Source organism: Melospiza melodia, chromosome 2 (genome assembly GCF_035770615.1).
Source record: "Melospiza melodia melodia isolate bMelMel2 chromosome 2, bMelMel2.pri, whole genome shotgun sequence".
Taxonomy (NCBI): domain Eukaryota; kingdom Metazoa; phylum Chordata; class Aves; order Passeriformes; family Passerellidae; genus Melospiza; species Melospiza melodia.
This window is the reverse complement of record NC_086195.1, coordinates 76797729-76825716: the sequence shown is the minus strand read 5'-3', so window position 1 is coordinate 76825716 and position 27988 is coordinate 76797729. Positions and strand designations below refer to the sequence as shown.

Genomic DNA, 27988 nt, shown 5'->3' with positions numbered 1-27988 from the left:
AAAAACCCAGAAACTTGTTAAATGAATGTAATATGAATCAAAATAATACTGTTTTGTTGCTGTAGTTGATGTTTACCTGTGTGCTTATAATTTCCAAGTTTGCCTCCTCAAAGACTTGTTGTAAAGCTGCAGTTAACTCAGCATATTCCACATCTTTAGAATCAGTGCCAGGAAATACATCTTTAACCAGCTCATCAAAACGAGTGCAGTCTGCAAATGTAAGCTTTGATGTGGTGTTCAGTCGCAAAGCTTGAACCACTATGTGACTTTCATTAACTGGAAAGAAAAACAAAGAAAACAGATCAGTTTAAGCTGTGTCAACACTGCTCATACATTGAAAGTAGAATTGGAGGATAGATTTCAGAATTCCAGTTCATATACCATTTTACTTGCAAGTCAGGTATTGTAAGTACAATATATGTCCAGAAATGCGTTCTTTACAGATATGAGGTGGCTATGATGCTGGTCAGATGCAAACCATTTGTTATGTCAAAATCTGTAAACTTTCAGATACATGCTGGTTAAGCAAATAAAAGCAGTAGCTGTCTTCTAAAGATGTGAAATGCTCATCCATTCCACACTCTTTAATTCCCTCTCATTTAATATCTAAACGATAACTTAAAAAATCTTTTAAAAATGCAGTGACTCAGTCTAGGCCAATATATTTCTATCATTCCTACCTATCCTTATATTTGTCTGTCTACAATCTGAATCTAGTGCCATGTGATAACTCTGCAAAACTCAGAGGCAAAATGGTCTGATAACTAATGAATACTGACAGCATCAGAAGATCAACTTTCCTGTCCTGAGACAAGTGAAAACAAGAGTTTGAGAATCATTTAAAATGATTCCCAAATGTAGCCCTGTAATCTATGTTCTTATCATCACATAAAAGCTCAATCTAGAATGCAACAAATCTTTTGTGATCTCCTGGTGAAGGTGGGCTTTCATAGATATTTTTTTCTTTCCTAAATTACCTAGAGATACAAGCCATGGCTTTATAAAACTCCAGTGAACAAGAAAGCTCAAGTGAATTATAATTGTATATGATTCCAAAGAATCAAAATTAGGTATGGTCAGTCTTACCTTCTTGTTTTGCATCACTTTTCTTCAGCTGATGAAGAAGAGTGCCACAGCCTCTCAAAACAGTCTTCAGTGCTCGTAAACCCCAATCATAGTGCTGCTGTGGTGTCAGAAGCTCCCTGAATTTAAACATAACAATATTGCAATAAGCTCTAGGTGACAACAGCTGAAATTTTGGGTTGGTGAATGAACACACTTATAATACAGGTTTGATCAAAAAAGAAACTGTCACATATTTGTACTTCCATCTGAAATGCATCTCAGAAATACAGCAATGACACTCTGGAATTTTAAGAGGGGTTATATTCAACACGTACTTATTACTGGCCCTAACAGCATTCACTATAACTTCTGATCTTTGTACTCTCTAATGCATATAGTTTTAACCAAACAGGCACTTGCATTTCAACAGTTTTTAGAGTTCAATACAACACAATGCTTGTCAGCATTCATATCCTCACATTTATATTTAGTGAGATACTAGGAAAGCATTTTAACTTATGAAGTTAAGTATTTTAACTTATGAAGTTAAAATACTGATGACCACAGCATCCCAAAAAACCCACTTCCTTTTCAAACCAGGACAAGTATCTGTACAGAGATTTGCATGGTAAACCACTTAGATTTAAGATCTACAAGGGAAGAAAGTTACAAAGGTAACTTTACTAAGGAAGGGAGAGGTGGGGGGGTGAAAGCTTACCTTGCTAGATTAAAAATAGCCACTAATTTTCTACCCAGTATTTTAGCATCCTTAAAGCCTTCTGAATACAATATAACTTCTGCAATGAGTTCATTGTCTGGATGAGTCATGGCAACTGGCCTGAAAAGTTGCTTGAGGTTATCGGGCAGCTTTTGTCTTCCTCCATAACCTTTTCCAGCAGGATTCAGTGTGATAAAAATTCCAGAATTCGGATCCATTTCAACCTAGCATTAGAAGTGCATTGTAATGATATGTTGTCAGATGAAACAGCACTGAGAAATGCTGGGTGGACCATGTTTAGTTACAGTAGTCAGTTTTTAAATGTGGCCGATGTGAACAAGATAATTAAGATTTGCTGTACCTTTTTGCCAAGCATCTCACATACAGGACTGTGTTTCTTCAATGCATGTTGAATAGTCTGAACCTGCATGGATACTGCAGACAATACAGCTTCCTCAAGCCTATTGAATTCATCAAAACATCCCCAGGCACCACACTTCACTAAGCCCACAAATATGCGTCCCATTGACTTCACATCGATGCCCTTGAAATTGAAAAGAATGTTGTCAAAATTCAAATAAAAAGAAAATATAAAAGAATGTCTTCCCATCCACTAAAAAGCAGGTCCCTGAAAATATCCACAAATTTCTAATGGCAACTGACAAACTATTTAGAATAATTTCCATAATAAAACTACTACAACTACAACAAGTACTACTACTACTAATAATAACAACAACAATAACAAATAATATTATCATTTTAATATTATTTATGGAAAATAATATTGCTTTATGAAGTATGCGTGTAGATATCCATTTCCTAAATTAAACAAAACCATATTCACCTCATCACAATTAAAGACCAATACTTGTCTTCCAAGAATCCCACCCAAGGCTTTCACTGATTCTGTTTTCCCAGTTCCAGCTGGACCATAGGGATTTCCTCCAAGGCCCATCTTCATGGCCTGAGTAAGAGTTAGGTAACACTTATCTGTCAAAGGTGTATAAACAAGTTTTGGGGAAATCCCCTGCAGAAACAAAACAGATTATATTGATGGGTAGACAGAAAATACTGGCAATTTAGTTACTTTTATTTTATCATAAGTAATTAATTTGATAATATAAAGCAACAGTCAGAACTTCTGTGTCATTAAGAATATGAATTTATTTACAAAGCTGTCCTGGTTTTATATCAAATGCCAATGTATTGTTTAATTTTTTTCACAACTACAGATGAAACAGCATTCGATATATAAAAACAAGCATATTAAAAAATATGTAGATGATAACTTGATACAATTTATATTTACCCCATCAGCATTAGGAATGAAAATTATTACCCTCTCAATATTATCTATGAAATAGCACGTTAAGGACATAACAAAGTTTAGAAAAATGACAACAGGTCGGAGACAATCAGCCGCATGTATGAAATGAGTAAGTGTTTTACACATACATAAAAGCCACTATGTAAAAATATCACACCTGATATTCATAAGTATATTGGAGTTCAGCATCTACCATCTGAACATAACATTTTTGGTCATTCATATAAAATCTCAGCTGCTTCTTCCAAGCCCAGTCTTCAACACTGTGAACCTCAGCTTGATTCAGCTGCTTCACCACATCAATGTTATGAATGATATCAAGAATCAGAGCTTTAAGCTTGAGCTCAAGAATTCCAGATTCTACAAATAATCACAACAAAAGAAAAAGTCACTCTTGTATAGCAAAGAAGACACGTTACCAATTCACAAGTTCATTGTGCTGCTTTCTATTATCAGCAGATTTTAATTAGATTTTGTTTGAATTATATAAAGGTTTTTTAATTTTTTTTTTATTTTCTAAAGCAAGCAGTGTAAAATAAGATCCTGACAGACAATGTAAATCATGTAACTTTAGTCATTTTGATGCGACTTTGTCTGCCTCTATATGGTGGGGGGGAGGTGGGATTTGAGACAGAGGAAGAGGGGGAGAGGAAAAAGGAGAGGGAGAGGCTTTTCTGCAAAGCAATTTATGCCAGGAGTCTGACATAGCCACGTCTACTTCAGCAATCAGTGGCTCAGCCTGCTGAGTGACCTGTTGAAAATCTCAAAACCATTCTACACACACTCTCCAGATTTTACTCAGAATAATTATGGTGATGTGGAGTGAAAGTTCATTAACAGATTGGGTAAATTAAGTATACTCTTAGAGCATATTGTTTCATTTAGTTTCATTGAAAGAAATCAATGTTTCTGTGTTTCTATACCATTCCATGATGGGAATTAAATCAAAGTAAGTGAGAATAATCACAGCTCACCTCCAAATCCCACCTATTTTCCAAACTAAAGCATAAATGTAATGTATTATACAAGAGATGAAATGAACACTCTGTAACTGAGGAAAATTCTCAAACAGCTATAGAAACAGCACAGAAAGGGAGCTCAGATAAAGAAACACACTTACATACTTCTGGAGGTAGGTGATATGAATCCTGATTCTAATTAATGTATCAGATGTTTACAGTTCACAAATTGTAAGCTAAAATTTAATGCAGTAAGCAGCTATACAAATGTGGTTGAAGATTATCAACTACATATCAAGTCTTTTTATACCTAAGATAAAAGCCATCTCACTTAACCTGCAGTGTAGAGTTTTTTATCTGACGTAGTCACTCAAAGCCCCACCTCTCATGAAAAGAAAGAAAAAAGCACTCAAAGGCATAATTATTCTAACCCATTCGGACTATGTAAGATCTAGAACAATCATGTCTTGAGAATAACTAGCTTATTTTGCCTCAAAGGTACTCAAAATTATTAGCTCAGAGGCAGATGTGGATGTCTAATATAGAAAAAGAGAATAACCTACACAGTTGGACAGTATATGCTGGCTTGACACAACGTACCTCAACTGTTGTTTACCCACTTCCTGTGAAACAGTAGATACATAAGCTAAAAGACAGAAACGTACTAAAAAAGTTCAGAAAAGAGGTCTCCAAATATATAAACTCTCCAAGACAGTTTCTAAGATATATATAAAAATCCTTTTGTTTACTTTGAAATATTAATGACTCTAATCTGGGATGCATTAGGTGACTTTATGTAACTCAGCTTTGTGAACTCAAACTGAGACACATTTATATAATTTCCTGTTTAAAATAAACAATGTAAAATACTACACAACTGCAGTCATAATAAAGAATTATATATTAAATATCATTTTTATACCTGTACTCCCAGTATCTTCTATGTCACTACCAATGCTAGTATAATGGTCCAGTTTAGCTGTGAGTTCTAATTCTAATTGTTGCAGATTATGGGTTTTGATAGCACTTTCAACATCTTCAGTGAACAGAATTTGTTCTGCCAAGGAAAGAATCTTTGGAAGAGAAAGTTCAAATTATATTTTGTAAATACTGAACATATATGAAAATTAACCAGTTTTTCAATTAATTTGTACTTGCTTATTATGTCTGATATTTAAAATATTTTATTGTATAATTTTTAAACAAAGCCCTACATTTGCTATCATCCTAAGAACAAGTAAAGCCATCAAAAAACCTAGCAAAATTTTGCCTAAACTTGCAACATAATCTAAAACAGCAAATCTTTTTTATTAAGTGGTATGTCAAAATGCCATGCAAAAGACTTGAATATTTCAAATTTTGCAAAGGAATTTAGTAAGAGCACATATTTTTAAGGACTTCACTACATGATCAGCGAATAAAATGGACTTGATTTGGGTTATTTTCTTCCAAATCTAAAAGAAAATAACTTATTTTGTAATTCTAAGACTACACAGTGGCATTGTTGGATCAACTACTACCTGGGAAGGAAAGAGTGATGGATCGATTGAACCTTGAGATTGTTTTCCAGCATCAACACAGTCAATTAACATTTTTTTCAGGGTCTCCTTCATCTCCAAAGCCAAACTGTTTAGCCACACCTGACAAAGAGATAAAAAACCTCAAAATTATATTAGAAACTAATATCTCAATGATGTTTGAACTAGACTAGGATGTGATTTTTTTTTACCTCCACATCATTTGATAGAAGAACTTTATTTCTAAGTGGCACAGTTTCTCCTTCTACAGACTTCATGGCAATAATGTATTTAAATTCTTCATCAAAGCTCACACTATTAATGCCTATTAATCAGAAAACATCAATAAAGTTATATATTCTCAAAGTCAAATATTAATTACTAAGTGTCTAGTCATGGAAAGAGAAGAACTGCAACATATTACATGGCTTCAAAGACACTTATCTCTATAATAAGTAAATAAGTAAGTTTCATAAATAAGTAAATTTCACAAATAAAGATTAAAGCATTACCAGCAAAAAGTTTCTTAAGATGAGACTGAATAACCAGAGGATTCGTAGACTGTCCTAAAATTTCTAATAAATCATCATCTCCAACAAAATAGAATCTTGGAAATGCTGAGCGCTTTTCCTATATAAAAACAGAATAAATCAATTTTGTTGATTTAAACCCAAGCTTACTGACTCTCTTTATAAAAAAATGTATTAATGTTCACTGTACCTCTAAAAACTCATTCAGAGATTTCTGACACCTCTGAAGTTGGTCAAGTATGGTAGTTAAGGTATTTTTTATTCCTGCCCGGGCATTCAGTGATGTTATCCTATTGTCACTCTTAATATCTGACATAATGGATCTTGACAGAAAAAAAAAATCATAAATAAATTATAATTTTAATTTGAATATTATATATATAAAGTTATGTGAATAAAAATTAACACACAAACAAGTAATATAAACAGCTGATATATAACTTTTACATTTTGTTATTAATGATGAAACATTTCAGAATTTACCTCAACGTCTCTCCAATGTAATTTAAGAACAATTTCCTGCTAAAATTTCTCTACCCAGAACCAAGATAACTTAATTTTTTGACTTTTATTTCCATTTAAGTTATTTCAACTCAAGCCAAGACAGATAATGGTACATATTTTTCCACATTTCTAAAACCTACTCCCTTTTTTATCTTTTTATTTGTTTGGAACAAATAAACCATCTGTTTCCTCCAAAACTGTGTCACTTTCTTAGTGAACAAAGTGATATTCTTCAACATGATTCTTGAAAAAACAATTCCATCCCCTCTACTTCTGCTGCTAAGACTAACCTTGTGTTTGCCTGCCTTGCTCACAATCTTTGATACCTCTCAAGATTCCCTTCTTCACATGTTCCCCATTAAATGAAAACATTACTACTTTTATTCAAATATATGTTGCCATCACACATATATATCTTCTGAATTCTGAATATATATCTTCCTGCCACCGACCTTTTTGTTCATACATATGCCAATTGTTCCATATATTTTCACTATGAAGAATGTTCCAGACTACATGTCAAAAGATACTACAAAAGGTAAGTTGCATTCCAAAACACTAACCTAAAGTTTTCATCAACTCTGTTAAAACGAGCTTGTTCTTTGGGGAGAGCTCCACGACCAAATATGGGTTCCAAATAGACCCATTTCCTTTGAATTTGGTTTAAATTCTGCAGGTACTCATCCAAGTCAGCTAGCTTTTTTTCCCAGATGGACACTTTATCTTCAAAACCTTTGTAATACGGGGAGTCCTTAAGAGATTGCAGAAGGCAGCGATGATCTCCAACTTGATTGACTGTATCCTTCCAGTCTTTAATAAGCCTGATAGTCTTGCCTTGGCTATCTTCATAATCTGTTAACACGAAGACAGCTCCAACTCCCCAGAGTTCAAGCTCACGTAATGCTTCTCTGATTGTGATTTCACCTTGAGCTCGACAATTCAAATCCTATTTAAAAGCAAGAATAGATCTTATATGAAACTACAGAGCTTGCAATAAACTCTCCATTCAAAAATATAACACAAATTCTACTTCTACAGTATTTAAAATATGGAAAAACATATACCACATAAAGTAAGCCATAAAATAAATATTGATCCTGTATTTAATATTATTCATACCTTAAGCTCCATTGCATTTTCAATAATGGCATCTGTCACTTTTAATAGATCTCCAAATAGCAACCCCTCAAGTGTAGTGCCTCGGGGAAGACCCAGAAGACGAAAGAGATCCAACCAATGGTCTGGAGAAAGATGTTCTCCTCTTACATATTTTAGGAGTGGAATTATCATCTATAGAAAAAACACACAGGTAAAACCATCTAGGTGTTAGGAAAATTGCATCTCTTTGATTACAGAGTGACATGCCATTCAAATAAAAATAAAATTTAAATTCTTAAACTGAAGTACAATTTTTCCAGTTCCTGAATTTAAAGTTTGGGAGTATGATTCTGAAGACAACTCACTGTAAATCTGTGTCTATGTAAGCTGTAATGACCACTCTGTTTACTGTAGAGAACTAAAAGTTCCCAAAATTAAGTGAAATGTTCAAAACACTATCAGAAGACATTTTGTTAAATATTAACATGGTTTTATAGTAAGAAATTAACAATGAGGTATAGAATGGAGTACATTACCCAATAATATCAAAACACTTTTTGTTTCACAGGACTTTTTGAAATTCATAGAATCACAGAATTATTTGGGTTGAAAGTGACTTTAGAGATGACGTGGTTCCAACCCCCCTGCTGTGGGCAGGAACACCTTCCACTAGACCAGGTTGCTCAAAGCACCACCCAACCTGGCCTTGAACAGGGTAATTAGCATCTTACTTTGTATTTGTCCACTTCTTTTTGCAACTTTACTGTCATTACAGTATGTTCTTTCATCTTCCTCAGTCTGTCATGCCAGTTAAACAAAAATTCTTCAAATAGGTATATCTTACTTCTGCAGAATCAAACATAAAAAGGTCATAACAACACAGTACTACAACCACACCTGTATGCCCATTAAAAATAAAGTAACAAGATGTTACCTAAAAGTAATCCAGTCTTCTTTGGCTTTTTCCTGGAAACCTTGATAAAACTCTTCATACAGTGCCCAGACATCTGCACAACTCTGAATATCTTGACTTACAGCTTCTGACAATGATAAGTCAGGCTCCTCCAACTTAAAATGACGGCATTCTTCACTGCATAAAAAGATCATTGCATTATGCATATTCCACTGTACTTTTATGGGTTAAGAAATGGTACCACACAAAAATCATCATACTTTTTTAAGAAAAGTCATTAGTTTTATTGAAGAATATTGCTGCCAACTGCACTTTCCTTATAATCCCCTTCTTGAATAAAAATAATGAAGAAATATGAGTGATAACTCTTTCACACAATAACCTTCTCCCATAATCACTATCATTTTCCATAAACTTTCATTTATTTTTTATTTATGAGAAAGTTGAATTGATTTGTTCCCTCAAAATCCAAGCTGGAATTAAAATATTTTTGAATTGATCATTTCTTCCTGGTGGTAAAAAGAATATGCTAATTTTATTTGCCATCATTTACATGCCAAGGTAAGAAGTTAAATAGAAAACCTTATCTTCAAGATCTGCAATAATGAGCACAGACACCTACTGGGAGAGGTGAGCTCCTCTCCACTTAAGTTACAAGATCCCAAATCTTCTCTTAGTGAGAATTTCAAAAGTCAGAATTAAGCCTTTGGGGTACAAACTTCCTTTTGCAAGACCTCAAGAGACTTCTCAATATATTTATGCAAAAAACATCTAGAAAAACTTAGCTTAAGAAATTCATGTTATGTAAAACCAACAAAAAGGACCCTGAAAAGCTAATGAAAAACATGTAATACAAATTAAATTATTTGCAACATCTGTTGTGATAAAAATTAGTGAACATTTTCTGAGATACTATTGCTGTAAAAGATCAATACATTAGTGAATAAGATATACAGGGAAATAAACACACATACATGAGTTTTTCTTTCATGATTTTAAGTTCATCAAATTCTTTTTTTTTTTCCTTTATCATCTGAGCACTTTGTTCGAGTACATCCTGACCACCTGTTTCAATTACATCATCACTTGGCTTTAGCTGATCCCAGCGAGCTTTGAATTTTTCAAGATCTTGAAGATATATATTGACACGTGAAAGCACATTTCCTTTCATCACTTCCATCTGCAAAGCAATAGGCATAATTACATTCCTTAATGGTTTCTATCTACAACTATGATCAAAATCTATGCATCAACTTCAAAACTTGATAATGACTACTTGATCAAAAATCAAACTCAAACAACTTCTTGTAAAATACCTGAAGAAAGAGTTCAACTTTATTCTCCTCACTCTTTTTCTTTTAAAAGGGGCACTACTGTTTTTATCATGTTAGTACTTGAGACCTATTCACTCACCCTATGCTACCTACTTAGCCTTGCCTCTTATAGCATATAGAAAAAATGCTACATGTATGGCAAATTAATTTCTTCAGCAGAACTTCAAATGAGTTAAGTAGTTTGCCTATGGACTGGAATTACAGGACTGTGCATAGGTTAGCAAAGTTAAGTGAAAAGAAAATAAAAAGCTTCAATACTAAAATCATGATAAAGAAATGGAAATGCTATATTTAAGCTGTTATCCTCTTTTCCTCTGTTAACCATTGCATTTATGAAGCCATTTCTGTCACGAGAAAGTTGTTTTGAAACAGAACTACAACAATAGAACATTTATTTTAGCATCAGTTCAACGAAAGTTTCCCCTAGTTACTGCTTCAGAGTTAACAGTTAGTGCTTAAGAGTCTAAGCATTCTTCCTCAGACAGCTCTCCCTCAACTCAATAATGCCCATGTTATTATTGAACTGACAATATTTATGTATTTAATCTAAGAAAAAAGTATTGTTCCAGACATACTCAAAATAATTTCAACATTTTCAAGTAAAACTTTAAGCTTTCATTGCTACCTGTTCAGCAATCATAAGCTGGTGGCTTTCCATCATTAATTCAAATTTATCCCATGTAGCTCTTAGGTTACTGATACTGTCCAAACCTGCACCAGCCACAGTTCGCAGAAGTTTGTTTTTATCTTCAGCCTCTTGAAACAGAAGAAAAATCTAAAATCAGAAAGATCAGAAGTAAGTATGCATGTAAAAATTCAGCAAATTCTGTTTACCTAAATCAAATACATATGAATCACCAATTCTGTATGCACAGATAACAAGCTTATATACAGCTGGTTTTTTTAATATTGCTTATAGAATAATATTAAAATATTTGAAAAAAATAATATCTGAAGTATTTAGAGAAATTCTAAACCTTGATCCTAACATGAGATATACAGAAGTGAATGTTAACTATGAAAGAGGTAAGTGCCACCTTATAGATTGAAGAGATCAATTCAGTTAAATTGAAGAAGAGCAGCAGCGCAACAGAATGTGATAAATCTCTGCATATGTTTGCTGGCTTTGGCTGGCATGCAGGTCATTTTGCTCTTAGTAAATGTTCTGGACTGCTCAAAATGCTTATAAAAGAATTGGAAAAGAAGACCAGTCTGTGAGATTATTAAGTTTACTAATGATAGTATGTTATTTCAGGCATTAAAATACTTCACCTGAGAAGAACTACAGAATGAATGCATAAGAAATAATAACTGATGATAATAGTGACAAGCAAAATTAAACTAGATAACCATGAAGTGACAGAAATGTGGAAAAATAAATTTCACATGTACAAGCTGAGTTCTAAGATAAAAACTGCACTTGACTGCTATCTTAGGCCTGTGACAGCTAGTTTTACCAAAATGTGAGCTAAATCTAAGGAGTACGAAGCAAAACTAATATTATGAGTCACAGAGACCAAAAAGATAATAAGAGGTAATATTACAATTTCATCATGTAAATCCATGGTTTATTCAGATCTTAAAAGATTTAAAAAATCTGTTGGTCACACAGAAAAATGAAATAGAAAGAAAAGACTTATCAAAAGGCAACAAGGATAATCAAAGTTATGAGTGGGCTTATGCATAAGAAAAGATGAGAATAACTAACACTATTCAATCTGCAACAGAGATTGCTGATACTAGACACAACAAAGTAGAATACAGACATGTGCCATGAAAAGGAAGAATAGGAACTGTTTGGTCCATATCTCTTCCAATATAAGACATAAATGGCATGAAGTTAACAGATGCCAGTTGGAAAAAAATAAAAAGAGGGGTTCTACAAGTAATGGGTAATTGATCTACACTTTACCAGAGTATATTTTGGATGTCAAACATATGTTTGCTCTCAAGAGAAGACAAGGTAAGGCTGTGGAAAAGAAATCCACTGTGTTATTATATGCTCAGGAACCACATAAAACTCAACAAGGTTCAGGTTGAAGGTTAGAAGTAAAAAGTATCAAAAAAGATACCCTGATTTTATCACTCCACTGCTGGACACAAATTACTGTGCTACATGGACTATTGCCCTATGTGACCTGAGCATGATCTTTACTAGTTGTTTTTAAATTTAAGTTTCCATACTAGAAAGAAATTACAGTTTTATAGCTGTTGCTCTGGATAGAATAAAATAGTCTCTTACCCCCTCTTTTCGTTCATGTAGGCTTAAATATTTTAAATTGTCTTCTGCTACTTCCTCTACAGTCTGGGGCCTAATCACTAGTGTTTCCATGGCATCAGTGAGAAATGTAGAAACATCACAGAGGTGAGCTACATAAAGATGGAAAACAAAGTTACCATGGAGAGAATATTTCTAGTTTTAAATATCCAAGTCAGACAAATGCACAAGGATACAGCATTAGTCGTAAGTATGCAAAGTATTTATTTAAAAATTGCAGACTCCAATCTTGTCTACTACCTGAACCAAAACTGTACATTTGTGTTTACAAGTAGCTTTCCAAATGTAATCCACTGTGTCCAGTGTATGATTTAGACCATAAGTATCAGAGCTCCTTCTGAACATTAAACATAAATAAGTGAGGCATTTATTTATATACTTTCAAAGGTTGTAAAAGTCTTTTTTTATTTTTTTTGGGTAAACACATATAAATTGGTTTTGGGTTCTTTGGGTTTTTTTCTATTTATTTTGGTTTGGGTCTTTTAAAGAGGCTAACTAACCAAAGCCACCCTGCTTTACATATTGAAAAGATTCACGAACCAATGCCTGCATAAGCTATAATGTTGTATTTACCTAACAAGGTAAATCTCTTTTGATACTGAGAAAGCAGCTGTACAGCTCCAGGAAATCTTCCAGGAAAGATTCACCTTTCAGCTATGAAATAATTCACTTTCTTGCACAATCCCTCTTTTATGTTTCCTGTGACAACCATTAGATTTAAAGCACAAAGCACTGTTATTCCTCATCGTCTATGCTTTATTCCACTCTGTCCTGCTGTTCCATATATAGGTTAATCACCCAAAACAGGGAAATGTTTTGTATTCTTCAACACAGCTTTAACAGTTTTGACATGCAATTCTATGGAGTAAGTCCAGATTATTGTAGACTGCTCATGAAGTATTTCAATTTGTAAAAGAAAAATCTAATAGCATTTTTATTACATTTTATGACACCTTCTCAAACATCTAGGAAATTTTCCTCTCTCAAACATTAACTAAATTTTCTTCTCTGAAGAAACAAAATTTTTCTTCAGATAAAAGAAACAAGCAAGACAATATCCATATGTATTCTTTTACATCTGTAAGAGAGGTGGCCCAAACAAGAAAACAGGAAAGATACACAATGGACATCAAAGGGTCCTAGGCTACATCTGTAGTGAAAAAGTAATATTGAGGAATACACAGCTGTAACAGATTATTTTCTCTGTATTGTGACTTCTGCAGTTCACTCTGCCTGAAAGTAAAATATTTTTATAAAAAAGTATATACATTAACACAAATGTGCCCAAGTACAACAGAAACAAACAAAACAAAAATACTGTTCATTGATATTATTTACCTTGAATAGATTTTCTCAAAGAAACAACTAGAATGTCATACAACTTCTGGATGAAGTCATCAATCACAGTTTTCACAGGGTTGCAATTCACAGTTAAACAATCTATTCTGATCGTGCTTCAAAAAAAGAGATTAAAAGACAGCCAATATTCAGTAGCATACTTAGTTGTTAGTATCTCTAGATCTATGTACAAGTATAGTTTACCCCAACTTCATAGTTTAATGAGAAATTTCCCTTATAATTCTACAAGTGAAAGTCATAGCTTCTTGGGAAATTAAGCCATAGTATTGAAATTTTTACAACAATTATACATTTTACTTTCAGTTTTATGGGGACTGAGGTCCAATGCTCTGCTTCTCCAAATAGTTAGAAAATGGCTTGATTTTATATTACCAGTGCCATAAAATTCTGAAAGGCTATTACCATACTCAAAAGAAAAACACATTCATTATTTGTATATTCTTGTCTTTAATTCTCTGATTTCCATTACAGTTCACTAACTCAGCCTTCAACAGCAATAAGAACTGAAGACAAGCCATAGAGAATCATTTCAAGGCCCCATATCTAATATATCAGTGACCATAAGTAGATACCCAAAGAACACTAAGCAAAAGGTCTACCTTACTTGATATCTTCCTGACTATCCTCCCTCAACACTAATCTTTTCACCTCATGGATTTCTTAGCAACATGTTGCTTCTGCCTATAAGGCACATCAGCCAGCTTCTCTTCTATATACCTCAGTTTGTCCACGAACTCATGGAAATCTTTACTATTCAGAGTATCACTACCCACAAGTTCTACTTCTCCAGCCTGGAATGTCACATCTTTCTCCTTGCTCTAAACATGATTCCTACCAGTTTTACTTTAGAACTCTAACCATACAGTACAATCGGTTTGTGAGAATATACATAGGAATAAAAGCCTACCCTACCGTATTTTAAACTACAAGTTGTAAGAGGTGATCAAATGTTTCATTACAGGAATTACTCCAAGACAAACATTTGCTATGCCTGCATCTAACTCCCACATATATTTCACATGTACAGGACTTAGCTAAAATATTTGTTAAAATACTATGTTTTGGAATATTTCAGTAATAGCCCTGAATTCTGAGGAAGTTTCCCATTATATCAAGAAGAAGTAATTAGTTTTCAGAGAAGGTGACACAAATAAAAGAGAGTATCTAAAAATAAAAATGAAAAATCGAAATCTAAACACTTAAAAACTACATCCACATTTTAAACACTTGATCTATATCTTCATCTCTATTTCACTACCTTTAAAATACCTGATAGAATACAATATTCAAACAAAAGAATAGAGTTACACTATACCTTGGAAGACGTTCTGCTTCTTTCCCTCTCACTTTTAATGCCTTGAAATTTTTTTCCCAGTCCTGTTTGCTAGAAAGGTGTGTCTTCACCAAATGTTCCATATCTACTTGGCCAATTACGACCCATTCCTTTCCAACATTATTTTTTTATTCCATGGAAAAGAAATATTTTCCAGATTAAAAAACAGTTTCTCAATAACATTAAAATACTCTAATAAGGTTTTCAAGTTACATTCTCTTTAACCTTTGTGCTTCTTCAATTATCTGTACATTTTCCTAGTGCAAAAATCAGGAGGTAAAAAACAGTTTGACATGTTCACACATCTAAGGCAATTCAAAACAGAAAGAGTGAAAAGTCAGCTATTATACAGTGTATTCAAAAGGAACTATAGATATAATTCAAGTCAGGCATGTACTTCAGTGGTTGGCTTGACAAGGATGGACTCGCTAAGCTTTCGCTTACATGCCTTGAAGAAAAGAACAATTCACAAATGTCATTGCTCAACTACTTCTAGAATGTCCAAAGCATAAAATGATACAAATCTAAGTGAAAAAAGGTATGAGTAGGTCTACTATGGAAAATACCTTGAATTGATTAGAAACATCTGTCAGCCTTCTGAACAAATCCTCTGCTTTGCTGAAAGCGGTCAGAAATCCATTTGCATTTCTTTCAGTCATAACAGTGAATATAGACTCATCTTCTGCCTCACTTACTCCCCTAAACTGATTTGGAATAGAGATGAATCTCTTCATTTCTCTGTAATATCTAGCTCGCACTTCTTCAAAAGGAGGTCTGAATTGCAAGCGACCTTGCCTAAAAAGTGAAACAAATAACAGAAAAACTAGTATCTTAATGTAATATGTGCCCGAATATTTTCTTTTAAGAAAAAAAAAAAAATCTTACTTGAATGTCAGATCAATAATTATCTCTGGTAAATTCTCATTGAGTGCTTCTAAGCCCATTTGATACTGATGCTCCAGAGCTTTGTAAAGTTGATGATTCCAGTGTTGTCTCCAAGCTTTCATATCACTCGATTTGAAACCCTAAAATTTAACAATGTTTATTTTTATTTTATTCCTCAAACCATAAGATGAAACTTATACAGTATAAAATCCAAAGACCGGGATCTTATTAAAATTCAGTAATCACACAGCTGGCACAGACCAGGTCATGGCACCAAGCTGGACAGAGTTTAAGGACCATGTGGACAACATACTTAAGTCACAATGTTTAGTTTTAGATAGTCCTGTGAGGAGCAGGGAGTTGGTCCTTGTGGGCCCCTTCTAACTCAAGATATGAGTTTTTGATTTTGTGACCAGTTATTGCATTTATTGCATTTATTTCAAATTAATATAGGAATTAAAAAAATATCCACATCAAACAGTCTCTGTGGTAAATCAACATAGGAATTTCACTGATATTCATCACCCATTGGTTTAACCAGAACGTTCTTCAGGGTTACTCTAAAATGCACAGGACTCCACTGGAAATAACATAAAGAGCTGGCTGAATATGAGACTTAAACCTGTATCACACCTCCTATTTTCTTATAATATGTAAGCTACCTTTTAAATATAATTAATAAAAATTCTTGTGTGTTTCCACAGAACAATGTTAACTAATAGATTATTGTAAAATTCTACTTCAAAGAATTCAGTTTTTCATCGAAATCTGCTACACTGGACTGTAAGAACATGGAAAGCCTTATCATACAGTCAAGTTCTGTAAATCATAGAATATTCTGAGCTGGAAGGGTCCCACAAGGATCATCAAATCAATCTCTTAAGTGAATTGTCCATACAGGGATCAAACCCATTACCTTGGCATTATTAGCACCTTGACCAATGGAGCTAAATGGTCATTTGCATATCATGGAGGAATTTGCAGAAGGACAACAGAAGCTAGGAAATAAGCTAGAAACTCCTCCCAGGTTAAAAGGTTATTTTGTTTAATTGGAGATTTTCAGGCAGGGCTTTGGAGGCAGTCCAGGTTTGCTGCAGGAAGCTATACAGTTAAGGTCCGTCCTACAATTCAAAGCTGCCTATAGGAGCTCTTCCAAGATTCTAAAGATTAAGATAACCTGAAGTTGTCTTAATTAAGCCTTAAAACAATTATAACAGGGTTTTTAAAGAAATATGTAACACATTGATGACAACAGCATTAAGACTACACCATCTTATAATTCTTGGAATCACATCTAGTCAAAGATTTTTGAAGAGTGACTGAAAACAGTTTAGGTAATTTTCCATCTAAAAACATTTCATAATATCAAAATAATTTTCAAACAGATCCTAAAGGAAATCTAGATTCTTTTCATAAAATATACCAACTTAAAGATAAAAATCTGCAAATTAAACTTGAAAAGAAACCAATCCAGATTATTTTTTATATTATCTTGGGAGAATAAAACCAAAATTAGAAGTAAAATACTGTAAAGACACTACATTTATTTGACTAGCAAATACCAATGGAAGTAATTTGCATTATAAAGCATAAGAACAACATATCCATCTAGGAATATAGTCCTTTGATTGCTGAAGGCTATAGGAAAAACTAAACTGGCTTGAATAATAACTCAAAATAGCTTCCTTGGTAATATGATATTTTTAATCAAAATCATTATCATCTTAATGACACTAAGGGTCTTTTCCAACCTTAAGGATTCTGTGATTCTGCTTAAAAGTTGTCAGTCGATAAGTGAACAAATAAAAATATGTTTTTCTCATTATTTCAGGCAGAAATGCATTTTAATTGCAAATTTTATACATTTGTTTTATTCTGTGTGTGGATCACTCATTATCTGTACCAATTTCTTGATTTTAATTTGCATTAATGGCTCAGACACAACTGATTTACATTACCCAAGGTTTTCCCCATTTCCTCATCTAACACCTGTCATTGACCAAAAGTTCTTCTCCCATTGCTAGTATGACAAAATAAAATTATCTCCGTCCTCCTCATCTGTAATTTTATCTCACGTCTGGCATTAACTAGGACACAGATGTTTTCCTAAGACAACTAGTAACTCTTTAATCAGAATTAATTCAATCATGCTATGTTTGAGTCTTAAATCTTGATTACTGTTGAAAAGTCAAATGTTCGCAGTTTGCAGTAGGAAAATCAAACCCTGCCTGTGACTCGAGGCTGGCAAAACCAGTTCTGAGCTCCTGAAGTCCATCTTTCCAACGCTGCTGCTGCCGCAGTAGATCAATATTCATAAGGGATATGACCTGTTAAAAGAATTTTAAGGGATAATAAACATACTTATCCGTCATGTAAATTAAAGAAAGGTTAAGGTATGCTATGACAGACATTACTTAATTTCATCGGGAAAATATACCTTTTGTATGAAGTTCGTGTGCCACTTTCTTAGTTTTCTATTTTCAGTGGAAATCCGTTCAGCAGCACGTTGGAGTTTTTGGATATAAGCCTCTAGTTCTCTGGGATTATCCCATGTTATTTGAGCTTTTCCTCCAGGACCTGATTTTGGATGCTTTAAAAACACACATTTGTAACATTTAATGACAGTCTATCAACCAACATCCAGAAGTGATAATATAACAAAAATTGTTTTATTCCTAGCAAAACAAATGGAGGATCTCCCTTTCCCTAGCTGCAATAGAGACAAGATAATCTGGCAAATCACAGACACGTAGGGGCATAGCATTATAGCTACACCAGTGCACTGGAGAGGGATTAATGACAGACTCCTAACAGAGTTTGAAATAGGTCAACTGATGTTGAGACTGCTGCTCCACAAAGATAAGCAGACATCTAAAGATGGGAGAACACCTTAAACGCCTCACTTGGTCTTTGTTCTGCATAGATCAAAACCAAAAATGTGACAATAATTGCTAATCAACTTCACCTGTTTATCAAGAAATAATTTTTTAATAACAATGCAATAAATGTAAAAAAAGCAGCACAGAATATGCACAGATACCACTGAAATTAAAAAGACAAAGATAGGGGAATTGTTTCACCTTAATTATCTGTTCAAATGCTAGAGCAGATTGTAACATCATTGGCTTTTGACTCCAAATCATTTGTTGATCAATAGAATTATAGAAATGTGCCACCTGTAAAAAAAAGGAGAGCTTAAATTTAAAAGAAAACATAAAAAGTCTCATGTCACCTTTGCCCAAGCTGTAGGAGTATCCCAGATATCAATGACACCTCATGCGAAATTGAACTGAAATACAAGCCAAACAAAAACATATGTGGCATTCAGTGCAACCAAAAAATAGGCCCCCCACCCCCAAAAACCCCAAACATACTTCCATTAAAATACTTGCTCATATATTTTCAGTTGAAAACTAGCAATGGTGAGGAAAAGTTGTTACATTTTATGAGAATTCCCTTTAGCCATAATTATAAAAAACTGAAACTAAAACCGGGTAATCAACTAATTACTTGTCGTATTTTTGTATATTCATACAGTAACTTCATATGGCTTTAATATTGTATTTCAAAAGAAGACATATTCTGAAATTTTAAAGCATTTTTGTTTTCTTTTATGGGTTTTTCTAATTTTTCAAGAAAGAAGTCACTTTCATACAGACAAGCACAATGAAAAGCTTGACCACACAGACAGAAAAGACAGCACTGTAGAGAAGTTCAAGCAGGGAAGTCAGAACAGGAAGTTGTTATGGCATAATCTTATACCTGCTTGAGGATGACTGCCTGCTTGCAGAACTTTTGTGCAGTGTTTGCAAGATGCTGTATTTTAGCTGGTATAGCAAACCCAAGGGCTGAAAGCTGACGTACTTCTCTCAGCAGAGTCACCAAACGATCTGAATAAAGTATGTTTAATGTTCCAGAAATGGGATCCAACTCCATCACAGGGCTGTTAGCTTGGATACTGAACCAAAATCAAACATATTACTGAATATAATTTGATATTTATTCTTTCTTAGGTGCATTTTACCACAATATAACAAACTATACAAAACAGCTTCATGTCATTCTATTTTGTTTTTCTACGCATATTAACATTTTCATTTACTCAGAAATTATTCCAGTAACCCTTCCTTTAATTCAAAGCCAATGAAGATAAAACAGATCATTTTTGCTTACAAAGTTTTTCAGGTTTGTGAGGATAGTTAACATGTAACTCACAGCTAGACACTATTTTAGATTACACTGTATCCATCACAGTCTGTCAAGCAAGAGCCTTACCAGCCCCAGTCTCCAGCACTGCAAAGAGGCAAGAAAATAATGAAACAACCAATCCTAAGAACCAGAACTTGTATCAATGGAGAATTTTGGTATATTCAGCCAGATGCTCATAAGAACATCAGCCTTTCTGCACACTTTATTCTATTTTTTTCTCTACTTTAGCAATGCTTCTACTACCATCCTTTCTTAAATACTTCAGCCTTACTGATTCTTTTCTTTTTTTCTTATCTCTTTTCTAGTTCCCATATCCATTGCATTCCCCTTTGTAGGGAGCTACTTCTTTTCTTGTTCTTTTAGTTAACCATTTCACATATTTTAAAATCTCACAATAACAAGATTTTATAGTACTAATAAATTAGATGGCTGTTATATATTTGAGTATTTTCATTAAAATAAAAGCTTTTGCTTAGTATAAACTCCTGTATCCCCTGTAACTGTGGACAAATTCTTTTCAGAGGAATTATGCAACACTCAGAGTTGAAGACAGAAGATATGTACCCAATCAACTAGAATTGTTAAAATATATTTTAGTATCCCATACAGAAATTTTATTATTTTGGGAAAAAAATTCATGACGTTTAAATTCATCTGCTTACCCTTCTTTCATCTGCCTTATGTAGACTGCAGAATTTCTTGTGCATAACAATTAATTTGTTACTCTGCATGTGTTATCTGTATATCAGAGCTATATTCTCATTTAGTCTCTATGCATTATCACTATAAAGATTACAATGGGTAACAAGTAAAAACAACAAGCAAACCAAACATGTCTTTCATTCCAGGTGCTAACAAAAACTCCAAGATTAGCTATTGATCTGCAATATTGGCTATTAATTAATAATTCATAATATTGCCCTATATACTTCATCTTACTAAGCAAGACTGGCAGGATGATGACAGTAAAATAAATTGATCTATTTTGTCTCTCCATTCATTCTCAACCCTGTAATAGTTTTTTATTTCCTTTGTCAAGTTCTAATGAATTATACCACACTACAGATTTCATTATTTAATAAACATTATTTAAACAAGAGTGTATTTACCAAAGTCCTGACTTGGGATTTGATAATTCTGACTGGATATTCCTAGACCAATCATCAAATTGTTCTTGCTCATATACTTTCAGCTGTTCCAGAAAAGAATTTGCACTTTGATGAAAAGTTTGAAATCCAGGTAAGTCAGACAGAAGAGCCTCTGCCAGCTTAATAGAATCATCCACCTTAAATACAATAACAAAGAAAAGAAGGTTAATTTCCCAGTATTCAGTCAGAAAAGAAAAATCCCCACAATAAAACTCAGTATTACAAAACATCCAAGTGGGATTCAAAAGCTGATTATGGAAAAAAAGTGAATTCTAAACTGTGTCCCAATGTCTGAATTCTCTTTACAGTAAATTGGGTTTGAATAAGCTGTTCACTAATAACACTGACAATGGCACCCACTCCTATTAAGATACCCCAGGATATCCCACTTGGTCTTCAATTAAGTCTCTGTAAAGGTACAGATCTCCCATGAGTCTTCTGTTGTATCCATAAAGTCCATGACAATACTCAAAGGTATTTGAAATGGAATTTCGTATCTACAACGGACAAATTAAAATCCTAGTCAATACAATCAGTGGATATTTGAGAGCAATTAAAAAATTCAGCACAGCCTAAAGCAGACATAAAACTGACATAAATCAGCTGAATCAGGCTAATAGATATTCTGGGATAAACACCTTCTATTCTTATTCAAATCTAGAGTTATTGTAGAGGGCACTTATGTTCACAAAAAACATTTTGGTTTTCACTGGTCAGTGTTGTCCAAAAATGTTTAACGTTTCCTACTAAAGTATAAATACAAACTTTAAGAAACAAGATAAATTAAAACAGAATTGTTGTACATTTACTGCAAATTCCCTGGCAAGCACAAGCTCAAAATGTACTACTCTTTGATTTCAAGAAGACACTACAAAGGTTAGTAATAACAAGTGAGGATCAGGATTTCAGATTCTGGGTACCTGTGAATCCTAAATACAATTTTAAAATGCAAACTGGAGGGTAAAATTTAACAAAAACACCTACTGTATGAATTTTAGTCTCTTTTTTTTTTTTTAAGAGCCAGTTCAATTTACTACAAAAAGACTACATTCTGGGTCTGCCAATAAAATTCAACTTATCAAGCAGCATCACTGATAAGGAACCTTGATTATATAACTCTTGGGAAGCTCACCATTTTTCTGTGTGGAATTCTCCACAGAAATGTCAAATACCATGTTCTACATTCTATGAAAAAATGTGTGCAAACAATAACAGAATCTGTTACCTTCAGCTCCAGCTGCTGTACCCATACAATATTATTGACAACTTCAGAAAGGTTCTTGCCTGACAGCGGTCCAGAAACATCACCAGGAACACCATGGCATCGAGTTCCAAAGTCTGTCTCATAGTCTAACACATGCAAAAGATTCATTAGAACAGAAATCTAACAGAGCAACTTTAGATCATTACTGCAGTTATAAAAATATGAGGAAAACTGGAATAATTCTGTAAATAAATAAAGATCCCTGCATGCACAAAAATACTAAAGCAATTAAATACCTTTGACATAACCTTGAAGTGCTGCCAGCAATGTTTCCCTCTCAAAAAGCAACTCTTTGCTTATTTTTGGATGCTTTATCAGTTCCTTATGCTTCTGAAATATTTGAAGAAGCTGGAATATAAAGATTTTTAAAAGTTATCACTTTCTTAGGAAAAAAATTAAACATAGGCTGATACCACCCAGTAGTGCTGTCTTTGGCTCTAAGTACTTACTCCTATCCCCTAAACTGACTACTTAGGAATTAAATAACTTGATCTTCAGGAAAATTTTCAGAATACAGAATTACCCATACCTGCAGTGGACTGTCCTGAATTTCTGAAATAAATTTCTTCAATTTGCTTGCTATTTTTTGTTCCGCTGGTGCAATAATTCTTTCATACTGAGAGACTGCTGCTCTCCACAATGGCTAGAGATAATGAGTTCATGTGTTAGTTTAGGGCTATATACATTGCAGAAAGACACAGAAAGAATGTGAATAAATTAAAAATAAGCATTATACCTCTGTGTAAGGATTATAGTGTACAGGATTTAGGCCAGCAAAGGGTTCAAACACATGGGAAAGATGTAAAGAATTTTTTTCTCCAGCTGGCAAAAAGAACACAAGTTTTTCATGAAGAGTTCTAACAGTTAGCACCTATGAGGGAAAGAAAGTATTTGATATAACAAATGTATTTTTACATAAAATTTATATTTACAAGTACACATGTCTCTCCTTTTTACAAGAAACTTTTGAAAGACTCAGACAAACAGATTATAGAATACTAACTGACTCTGAAAAGACTATGGAAGTACTTTAATTCCCTTTTTTTAATTTGAAACTATGCTGTTTAATTCTGTGTCCAATGAAACTAATGTGTATAATTCAAACCTCTACCTCATCAAGACGTTGGCCAAGTTTGGCTATCAGTTCAGGGGAATATTTCTCATTTTTCCATGGATGCAGAGTGTAATGTTGCCACAGTTGTCCAGTCAGGTATTCACAAGCTGACACCCACTGCTCACAAACCAAGATGCCAGCCTGTATATTTTCTTTAACACTGTGAAAAGTATCCTCCCACAAATTCAAAGCTGCTAATTTTCTCTGAACAAATCTACCTAGTGAGCCACCTAGAAGACAAAAAAAAATTAAAAAACCAAGATGTTTAAAATAATTACTTTAATGCTACACCACATTCCAATCACATTAAAAAAATAGTGTAGTGTCTTGACTTGAAACCACAGAAATGTAGCAATAACTGATTATTTTGTTTCCGATTCAATAAATCTCTTGAATATCTCCAAGGTAAAGAGAAGTTGGTTCAACATGTGAAGCTGATGGATATGGATTCTGGATTCCACACACAAGCATCTGACTTTATCAGCAGCAATGGCTGAATCTGGCTGCTCCCCACAACTCTTCCTCACACACACACACATCTGGCAGGAGCACACAACCTCACTGTCCTATGCCTGTCCCCAAACATGGGGCTGCTGTCAAGAGAATGAGAGAAGAACCTGTCTACACATCTTGCTCTCATCTTCACACAGACTGAACTGACCTTTAATGGGAGTTTATGTAAATAAGTTTTCTCCTCTGCAAGAAAGACAGGGAGTCAAACAGAAGCATGACACATCCAGCCCACAGGCTGAAAGATATCCAACTCCATCTTCTAACTATCTATTACAACTACATTATAACTTACTATTCCCAAGCATATGTAAAGGCATCAGAACTGGCTCAATTACCACATACTAGAAGGCAAATAATATTCATGGATCATAATTACAAGAAGTAAGCACCTTCATGATGTGGGCTGTTATTGGTGCCTTTACAAGGAAGAAGGTCTCTGCTCAAGGAATCATTTTACTTTTCTTGCCTGCTCATTTAATAAAGACTGCATAAAGGCTTACCTATCACATCCAAGAGATTATGCATGCGAGACTGTGGATAAGGATCATGCTCTGTCTGTCTCCACACACTGTCAACAGTGTCCTTGGTAGCCTCCACCAAATCCACAACTTCAAATAATGAGAGGGTATCCAAGTTGTAATAATCCTAGAATAAAATATGCTTAATATGTTTACTTTGCAAACAGCATTGTCAAAATATTTACACTTTTCTGAAGATGGCAAGTGCTGTAGTTTCCTGAGGTTTACTGCATAACAGAATATGTCACAATCCTCTTGAAAAACCAAGCATTTGTGTAAGTTTACTCGTGTGAAGTATTCATTGCTATCTGAAGCACTATTCAAGAAAGTGCTTTGAGGGTTCCTGAAGTGTTGCACAATAGTATTAATGGCATCCCTTTCATCTCATGAGTCAATCCCCAGCTCACAAACCATAGCATACAGTTCTATTTCCACAGCAGCTCCTAGTATTCAATGACCAAATCCACTCCCAAGTAAATGTCAGCATTCCCATGCACCACTGGCACTACAAGATACATGAATATCATTTAAAGTAAAACTTCGCCTAAGAAAAAATAACTCAATAGTTATATATTCATATATTTGGAAAGAGTGTACATATACTGACATAGATTTCATAGGAAGAGCGGTTCTTACTAAGTCTAGAAATATTTCCCCGATCACACGAAATAAAACATACTTTTGCAATGTCCTCAAATAGGTCTCTAAAATATGAAGCTCTCTCTTTACTACATCCTTTATGTCCACGATGAGCACATTCTCTCCAGAACTGAAATTCATCTGTTGGTGTAAGTATAGCTGCAAATAAAATAGAAAATATTTATATATTAAATGAATGAATGTTTATAAAATACATTCAGTCAGAACATACTTTCTAAAGCAAATTTATACATACGGTTATGCAAATATTCTCTAACTTCTGATCCTGAGTACATGCAGTATAAAAGTCAACTCTGCTCTTCTGGCATGACCAAGTAATTCCAGTCTACTAGCAACAACCAGTTATATTTTACACTGTGAAATCACTGGGAAACCTAAACTCTCAACTTGTAAATAAATTATTTACTCTGAATTCAAAAATTAACTGTAAAAGACATAATTGCAAAACAAACCTCGCACATCATCTTCACTGAATTTTGTTCCCGTGTAACTGGGATCTGATCGTCTGAGAGCAGTACTCAAGCCAGCTTCAAGCTCACTTAGAAGTTTCTGGAGCTTGGGATCAAATGCTTTACTCCATTTCTCATCCTGTAATGAAAATTTTGAAAATTATGACTCACATGATAGAGGAATTAGTATTTTCTTCCCATTAAAAAAATACAAAATTCAGATTAAGTACCAACCACGTAGTGGGACAATGTACCATTTTTTTCCCTGAAGTCAAGGAAGAGCACCTCATTCTTTTGATTTAACAATTCAGAATAATACTATAAAAAACATTTTTATTACAAAATCAAAAGTCAGTTGCCAGGTTCATAAAAGCACCCTGAAAGCATGTGAGCCATTTTTCCACATTAACCACCAATGGCTAGTGTATTCCACATTTCCTGTCAGGCATATGTATGACCAGAACCCTCCTTAAATCCTTACTGATAGGAGCTTAAGTACTTTCTTTAACTTAGCAACTATAGCTATCAACCACTGCTTAATCTCCTCAAACATTTTGGTTTCATGACATGAAATATTTAGCTCAGAATTAGGTAACATCCTATTGAATTCCAATGTCTCAATATAAATCTACAGAACATTAAAGTAATATATTGCTCACCTTTAGTAATACTGGTGCAAAAACTTGTCGTACAGCTTGATAAAGGGTGTTGATTGGTGAATCTAGCATAGATGACACAAGAATATTACTGTGAAGATTATCTTCAGTAATTACATCAGGTCTCAGCTTAAAGAACACCAACACATTATTCTTTGAATCAGTAGCTTCAATCTGTAATAATCAAGAAAACAGGATTTGTTTAGAAAGCTGTTACTAACCATTTACAAAACAATTTACCTCAAGAAAACATATAACATAACCATATTCCTCCCTCTGGACTTTGATAAAATTCTGGTAGTATTTTATTTGCACAGAAAATTAAAATTTTTATGATACTTATTTCTGAGTCCATAGGAACCTGACTTCCAACATCAAATACATAAGGCCTTCTACAGCATATAATGTCTGTAATTATCATCAGTTCTTACTATATATTGAAAACTCCACTTACCACTTTCTCTGGACAAAACAGAAACTCTGTCTTGTGTAGAGAAACTAAGCATTAAGCCTATTTTTTTAATTGCATTTTTATGCTACAAACCTTTGGGAATATTTTTCTATATATTCTAAATATTCTGTATGGTTCTCCTGAGTTTGTAAATACATTATTATAGATTTCTCAAGAAGAGAGACAGGCATGCTCCTTCATCACTGAAATCATAAATTGCAGCATGACAAACGTTCCATCCACAGCCTAACTTATGGGTAAAGTTCAAAAACTTGCTATAAAGTAATTACTGAAATTATTTGTGGCTAAGGAGAAATCATAGAACTGGAAAATTTATTAAACATTTGATAAATTTATAGCAAAAAGATATGCTAAGCGAAATCCCAGATCCTGTACAATTGCAAACATTTGTGTACTATTTTTCTGTTAAAAGAAACCAAGGGTAGTAGAAACAGCTTTCAGTTCATTGGGCAGCATCAGTTTTACTTTCTTATCAAGTGTTTAGCCTAGCTCCCACAGACATAGCTTCACTGAGACAAGTACAGAGTATAAGACCAACATGCATCTGATCTTCCACAGCTGCTGAAAGCTGCTTTGCACTTCAGACAGTGGCTCAGCAGCACCCCCAAAAACTGGGTCACAAATATGTTCATTCTTGCCTGAATACAGCAGGCACTAGACTTCACAGAGGATTAACCAAGGAGTTATGTAAGTTAAGGGTCCACATCCACATGCTGAGGACCCCTTACATGCTTCTTCCATGCGTGAAGCCACTGACATAAGAGACACCAAGTCCCTGGTCTCACTGCAGAACAACAGGTCCCACTGCCAAGACCCACACCTTGCCTGTACACTCTGAATGGCTGCACCACACCATGCCCTCCCTACATGGTGACACTGAGTGCACATCACACCCCATTGGCAGCAATCCCAAGAGTCACTTGCTGAACACAAGACTCAAGGCAGGACATTTCACACAATGAACCTCTGATATGCTTACAGCTGGACCCATCAATTTGAAAAATACATGCTTTGGACAAACACCCACTTTGGATTTGTCAAATATCAGCCAATGTGCCATACATTGGGTCCCATTCCCTGCATGGACACTGTCCATGCAATCCTTTGGGCCACGTGCTTGCAACCATGCCCAGGAAGAAATCATACATCCAACTCCATGCCC

The 27988-nt window shown here is 34.1% G+C and overlaps 1 protein-coding gene across 2 annotated transcripts in view; it reads right to left on the bottom strand.

Annotated features, from left to right (window-relative positions):
* Nucleotides 1–27988, bottom strand: part of DYNC2H1 (dynein cytoplasmic 2 heavy chain 1) — a 143166-nt gene that overhangs the window by 113979 nt on the left and 1199 nt on the right. For both annotated transcript variants that reach the window (XM_063148920.1, XM_063148921.1), the window contains exons 2-37: nucleotides 26358–26528; nucleotides 25702–25837; nucleotides 25269–25387; nucleotides 24572–24716; nucleotides 23556–23788; nucleotides 23181–23315; nucleotides 22974–23087; nucleotides 22681–22792; nucleotides 22406–22530; nucleotides 21142–21317; nucleotides 19586–19781; nucleotides 18904–18999; nucleotides 18261–18413; nucleotides 18052–18150; nucleotides 15824–15963; nucleotides 15505–15733; nucleotides 14921–15048; nucleotides 13585–13700; nucleotides 12211–12338; nucleotides 10594–10743; nucleotides 9609–9814; nucleotides 8656–8811; nucleotides 8453–8567; nucleotides 7743–7913; nucleotides 7187–7569; nucleotides 6310–6442; nucleotides 6102–6219; nucleotides 5802–5914; nucleotides 5593–5712; nucleotides 4995–5145; nucleotides 3271–3473; nucleotides 2631–2813; nucleotides 2145–2327; nucleotides 1784–2007; nucleotides 1087–1202; nucleotides 77–276 (exon numbers count right to left, since the gene is read on the bottom strand). In XM_063148920.1, the coding sequence (XP_063004990.1) occupies nucleotides 77–276; nucleotides 1087–1202; nucleotides 1784–2007; nucleotides 2145–2327; nucleotides 2631–2813; nucleotides 3271–3473; nucleotides 4995–5145; nucleotides 5593–5712; nucleotides 5802–5914; nucleotides 6102–6219; nucleotides 6310–6442; nucleotides 7187–7569; nucleotides 7743–7913; nucleotides 8453–8567; nucleotides 8656–8811; nucleotides 9609–9814; nucleotides 10594–10743; nucleotides 12211–12338; nucleotides 13585–13700; nucleotides 14921–15048; nucleotides 15505–15733; nucleotides 15824–15963; nucleotides 18052–18150; nucleotides 18261–18413; nucleotides 18904–18999; nucleotides 19586–19781; nucleotides 21142–21317; nucleotides 22406–22530; nucleotides 22681–22792; nucleotides 22974–23087; nucleotides 23181–23315; nucleotides 23556–23788; nucleotides 24572–24716; nucleotides 25269–25387; nucleotides 25702–25837; nucleotides 26358–26528 (5676 nt within the window). The remainder of the gene's footprint in view (nucleotides 1–76; nucleotides 277–1086; nucleotides 1203–1783; nucleotides 2008–2144; nucleotides 2328–2630; nucleotides 2814–3270; nucleotides 3474–4994; nucleotides 5146–5592; nucleotides 5713–5801; nucleotides 5915–6101; nucleotides 6220–6309; nucleotides 6443–7186; nucleotides 7570–7742; nucleotides 7914–8452; nucleotides 8568–8655; nucleotides 8812–9608; nucleotides 9815–10593; nucleotides 10744–12210; nucleotides 12339–13584; nucleotides 13701–14920; nucleotides 15049–15504; nucleotides 15734–15823; nucleotides 15964–18051; nucleotides 18151–18260; nucleotides 18414–18903; nucleotides 19000–19585; nucleotides 19782–21141; nucleotides 21318–22405; nucleotides 22531–22680; nucleotides 22793–22973; nucleotides 23088–23180; nucleotides 23316–23555; nucleotides 23789–24571; nucleotides 24717–25268; nucleotides 25388–25701; nucleotides 25838–26357; nucleotides 26529–27988) is intronic.